Genomic DNA, 4,873 nt, shown 5'->3' on the forward strand with positions numbered 1-4,873 from the left:
AATGCCTCCATACCCTGCTCTTTGATGGAATGCAGTTCCACCGGGCCCTAACCAAGGACAGAATGATGTGGCAGGATGGGCTGATAATGTGCAACATAAAGCGGGATGGGGCCCGTGGGAGGAACAGGTTCAGCCTGATCAGCAGCAGCATGACGAGGTTCAACCAACCCAGGACCAAAATTCTATGATTTTGAACCCATCCGTGGACTCTTCTGATGATGAGGATATGGTTGAAGTCTAGCAGCCTCTGCAAGCTCCACCGATAGTGCAGTTGGACCCGATTCATCTTGGAACGGCCAGGGCCTTTAATGGGCCAGTTCTTCCGCCGAAAATGATCTGGGAGAGATCGTTCAAATCTTTATTGCCTGAATTTTTCATCAGGGACATACCAGCTTGTTTGCCTGGGTTTTCTGCGACGTTGATGCAAGTTAAATTTGGGTCTGCTGATCTGCAATAGAAATTTCTGCTCTTGTCTGCCAAGCAATGTGTCCCCGATCCTGGAAGCAGCTCTTCGGTGGTCATTGAAGAGTTCACACCTGATGATCTCTCGTGCTCCAATTCCCAGGTTCCACATTCTCCTCCACAGGTTTCTCAGGAGGATTTTCAGTTTACTTCGGTCTCTCCAACTCCGTTGGGCAAGCGACCATGTTAGTCTGCACGCTCCAGGCGTTCCGTCACGCTTGTGGAGCCAGTACTGGACTTCTCCACTAGAAGGATGACGCGCAGTTCTGCCAAAAGGACGGGCATGAAGCCAGTTTCTGCAACCCCTCTGAGGTCTGCCCCCTGCGTCGCCCGAAGGCAAAGAAGCTTCATCTTGATGAGCACAGCCAGCTTCCTCTCCCACCCCCGACGCCTATTCCAACAATGCAGGCAATTGGAGTGGCTCTGGGCATTGATCCGTCTGAGTTATCGGTCGAGAAGCTTATGGCTTCTCCACATCCTGCTGAAGAAGACGATGGTCCACATGATGATTGACAGCTCAAGAAGCTTGATGGAGACTTGGGCACTTTTGTTTTTGTGTCCGTTTTATGTTAGCACTTTCTGTTTGTGTGCCTGTCTTAAATCGTTGGTTACTGCTATTGGCACTTATGTTATGATCTTGTCCACGCTGTTAAGCAGCTGTATCTGCAACTACTTCCCAGCGATGTTTTTTATGGATAATTGTTATTTTCCAAATTGGAATGTGCTCTGTTGGAACATGCGTGGGCTGAATTCTGAGGCTAGGCAGCGTGACCTATGTGCCAAGATTGAGGAGAGCAGATGTTCTGTACTCTGTCTGCAGGAAACTAAATGCGAGAACTTTGACATTCGAATTAGTAGATCCTTTTGCCCTAGGAGGTTTGATCAATTCGCGTTCTCGCCTTCTATTGGAGCCTCTGGTGGGATTTTAGTAGTTTGGAATTCTTCGATCTTTCACGGCCAGCTTGTTGATATTCAGAGATTTGGTGTTGTGGTCTCCTTCCAATCGTTGCAGAACTCCAAAAAAATGGACCTTAGCCTCTGTATATGGGCCATGTGAGGGTCAGCCTAGGGACGATTTCGTTAGTTGGCTATATCATCTAGACATCCCTCCTGATGAAAATTGGCTATTGTTGGGGGACTTTAATTTCATGAGGTCATTGGATAACAGAAACCTCCCGGGTGGTGATACTAATGATATTTTCCTCTTCAACGAAATAATTGGTCACCTTGGTCTCTTGGAGCTGCCCTTGAAAGGCCGTAGCTTCACCTGGTCTAATATGCAGCAAAACCCCCTGCTCGAGCAACTTGATTGGTTCTTTACTACTGCTGATTGGATTTCACATTATCCGAACACTGTGGTTAATCCACTCGCCAGAACTGCCTTGGATCATGTGCCTTGTGTGGTGTTCATTGACACTACCATTCCTGTGGCCAAGACTTATCTGTTTGAAAATTTCTGGTTTGATATGCCGGGGTTCATGGATTGTGTCACCAAGTCTTGGAATGCACCAGTTTTCTCTGATCTCTCTGCTTCTGCGGTTATCACAAGGAAATTTAAGCGGCTGCGCTATGATTTGAAAATTTGGAGCAAAAAGCTATCATACATCAAAAAACTTACTATTGATTGCTCAAAGGTGATTCTACACTTTGATCAGCTGGAGGAAGTGCGACCTTTAACAAGGCCGGAATTCAATTTCTGGAAAATTGTGAAGTTCCACTATGAACATCTGTTGAAAATTCACTATATTTATTGGAAACAGAGGTGCACTATTCGGTATATAAAGGTTGGCGAGGAGAATTCAAATTTTTTTCATGCCATGGCCTCGGAGCGTATGAGGAGGAATTCAATCTCCAGTCTGAAGACCAGTTCCATGCTTGATCCTGTGACTGATCACGCTCAGATGGCGGGAATTCTTCGGGCTTCGTTCAAATCAAGGATGGGCCAGGCCCAAGGGATCAATATGGGCTTCAATTTGAACCAATTAATTCAGCCCATCCCGGGACTAGAGGAGCTATCCTTGCCGTTTTCTGATGAGGAAATTAACAAAGTTTTGAAGGAATTGAAGGTGGATCGGGCACCTGGTCCGGATGGCTTTAATGGGATGTTTGTCAAGCGCAGTTGGCCTATAATTGAGAAGGACTTCTTGAGGATGATTCGGGATTTTTATGAGGGGAAGCTTTCGTTGGAAAACATTAATGCCTCCCTCATTACGCTCATACCCAAGATCATTTCACCAGAAGGGCTCGATGATTTCCAGCCAATATCTCTCACCAACAATTGCCTTAAATTTCTAACAAAGTTGTTGGCCAACCGGTTGCAGAAGGTGATCCTTAAGTGTATCCACAAAAATTAGTATGGGTTCCTTAAGGGTAGGTCAATTCAGGATTGTCTGGCTTGGAGTTTTGAGTATATTCATCAATGTAAACAGTCCAAGCGTCCAATCATAATTCTTAAGTTGGATTTTGCTAAGGCCTTTGACACTGTCGAGCATGAGGTTATTCTTCAGATGTTGCAGCATAAAGGGTTTGATGCCAAATGGATTTTTTGGGTTAAACAACTGTTGTCCACAGGTTCTTCATCTGTGCTGTTAAATGGTATTCCTGGAAAGCAATTTAAGTGCAAGTGTGGGGTCAGACAGGGTGATCCACTATCACCTCGGTTGTTTGTCATCGCAGCGGATCTGTTGCAGTCTGTGGTCAACCAAATGCTGGAGCATGGCACGCTCTCTTTTCCTTTTCAAACCCATGACAGAGAGTTTCCCATCATTCAATATGCAGATGACACGATTCTATTTCTTGCAGCTAAGGATGATGAGCTTGTTGCCCTAAAGAACATGCTGCTTACCTTCCAACAATCCACAGGTTTAAAGGTCAACTTTGCTAAATCTTCAATGATTCCATTGAATATGACTGATGAGGAGGCTGCTAGGCTTGTTGCTATTCTTGGTTGTAAAATTGGGCAGCTCCCATTTACTTATCTTGGATTGCCTTTGGGAACTACAAGGCCAAGGATCATTGACCTAATGCCCCTAGTTGAAAGTCTTGAGAGGAGGTTAACTGCAAGCTCTTCTATGCTGAATCAAGGCTCTCGCTTGCAGCTTCTTACCTCTGTCTTGACCTCTCTGCCAATATAATTTCTGTGCAGCCTCAATATTCCATAAGGGATCATTAAGCAGCTAAATAGAATCTTCAGGCAATGTGTTTGGAGGGGTAATACTGATGCTCCAAAACAGTCTCTGGCTGCATGGGAGCTGGTTTGCAGGCCAAAAGATAAAGAGGGTTTAGGTGTTATTAATCCGAACATCCAGAATAAAGAACTCCTTATCAAGCATCTTCACAAATTCTATAACAAGGTTGATATTCCTTGGGTGACCCTGATATGGAACAGCTACTATGATCATGGGGTTCCACAGGCAACAGCTCATGCTGGATCTTTCTGGTGGAGGGATGTTCTGAAGCTGCATGAGGCTTATACTGCTATTGCCTCAGCTCATATCAACATGGGTGACTCTGCTCTGTTCTGGACAGATTCTTGGCACATTGGGGGCTCTGCTAGACCCCTATGTTGGATATTGCCTAGGTTGTTTTCATTTGTCAATAATGATAAGATCTCAGTGCAGGAATTTCTTCAATCCCAGGATCTCTTCTCTATGTTTTATTTGCCTCTTTCTCATGAGGCTGCTGCTGAGTTACACATGCTGGAAGGTTGGATCATGCAGTTAGACAGAGCCCCCACTATACCTGATGTTTGGATATGGCCTGGTAAATCAGGAGGATACACTGCCAAAAGTTTCTACACGATCATGCACTCACACCTACCTACAATACAACCTTGCAAATGGCTGTGGCAGAGTAGGGGCACTATGAAGATCAAGGTGTTCAGGAGGCTGTTATTCCTTGACAGACTAAACACCAAGGATATGCTGGTTAGGAGACACTGGCGCTCAAGCCAGGATGACAATCTCTGTCTCATTTGTAGTGAGCTGGTGTATGAGGATAGAATTCATCTGTTTTTTAACTGCACCTTCAGCTGCAGAGTCTGGAGTTACTTGGGCATTGATTGGTCTGGAGGCTCAGATATTCTGCAACGTATCATGCATGCTAGGTCCAGCTTCAAGCACCCTTTCTTCTTTGAAGTTATGCTAATAGCAGCCTGGAATATTTGGATTTTATGAAATGGCAGAACCTTCAGAGCTGAGAGAGCTACTTTCAATGCTTGGAAGTGTAAATTCATCCATGATATTTCTTTGCTTGCTCATAGGGTGAAGGATTGTATTAAACCAAAACTCTTGGCTTGGGTTGATTCTTTGTTGTAAAGCAGGTAGGGATGTTTAGCCATAGGTAGACTCTTTTCTTTTTTCATTGTATAGTCTGTAATTTGTTTGTACAGTTGTGTTTTCTTTAATAAAGG

General features: G+C 44.7%; 1 protein-coding gene across 1 annotated transcript; it reads left to right on the top strand.

Moving 5' to 3' along the window:
* Positions 1-1,610: 1,610 nt before the first annotated feature.
* Positions 1,611-4,522, top strand: LOC141021772 (uncharacterized). The gene is made up of 4 exons (XM_073497625.1): positions 1,611-2,786; positions 2,892-3,514; positions 3,656-4,388; positions 4,493-4,522. Exons 1-4 carry the CDS (start codon positions 1,611-1,613, stop codon positions 4,520-4,522), a joined length of 2,562 nt encoding a protein of 853 aa, XP_073353726.1.
* Positions 4,523-4,873: the final 351 nt, after the last annotated feature.

This window comes from Aegilops tauschii, chromosome 4, assembly GCF_002575655.3.
Source record: "Aegilops tauschii subsp. strangulata cultivar AL8/78 chromosome 4, Aet v6.0, whole genome shotgun sequence".
Taxonomy (NCBI): Eukaryota; Viridiplantae; Streptophyta; class Magnoliopsida; order Poales; family Poaceae; genus Aegilops; species Aegilops tauschii.

Excerpts from the sequence above, each read along its gene's own strand:
- LOC141021772 (XM_073497625.1), top strand. The coding sequence starts at position 1,611 with ATGAGGTCATTGGATAACAGAAACCTCCCGGGTGGTGATACTAATGAT. Across the intron at positions 2,787-2,891 it reads TGGCCAACCGGTTGCAGAAG|TCCAAGCGTCCAATCATAAT; the intron begins GTGATCCTTAAG and ends CAATGTAAACAG. Across the intron at positions 3,515-3,655 it reads GTTGAAAGTCTTGAGAGGAG|GCAATGTGTTTGGAGGGGTA; the intron begins GTTAACTGCAAG and ends TAGAATCTTCAG.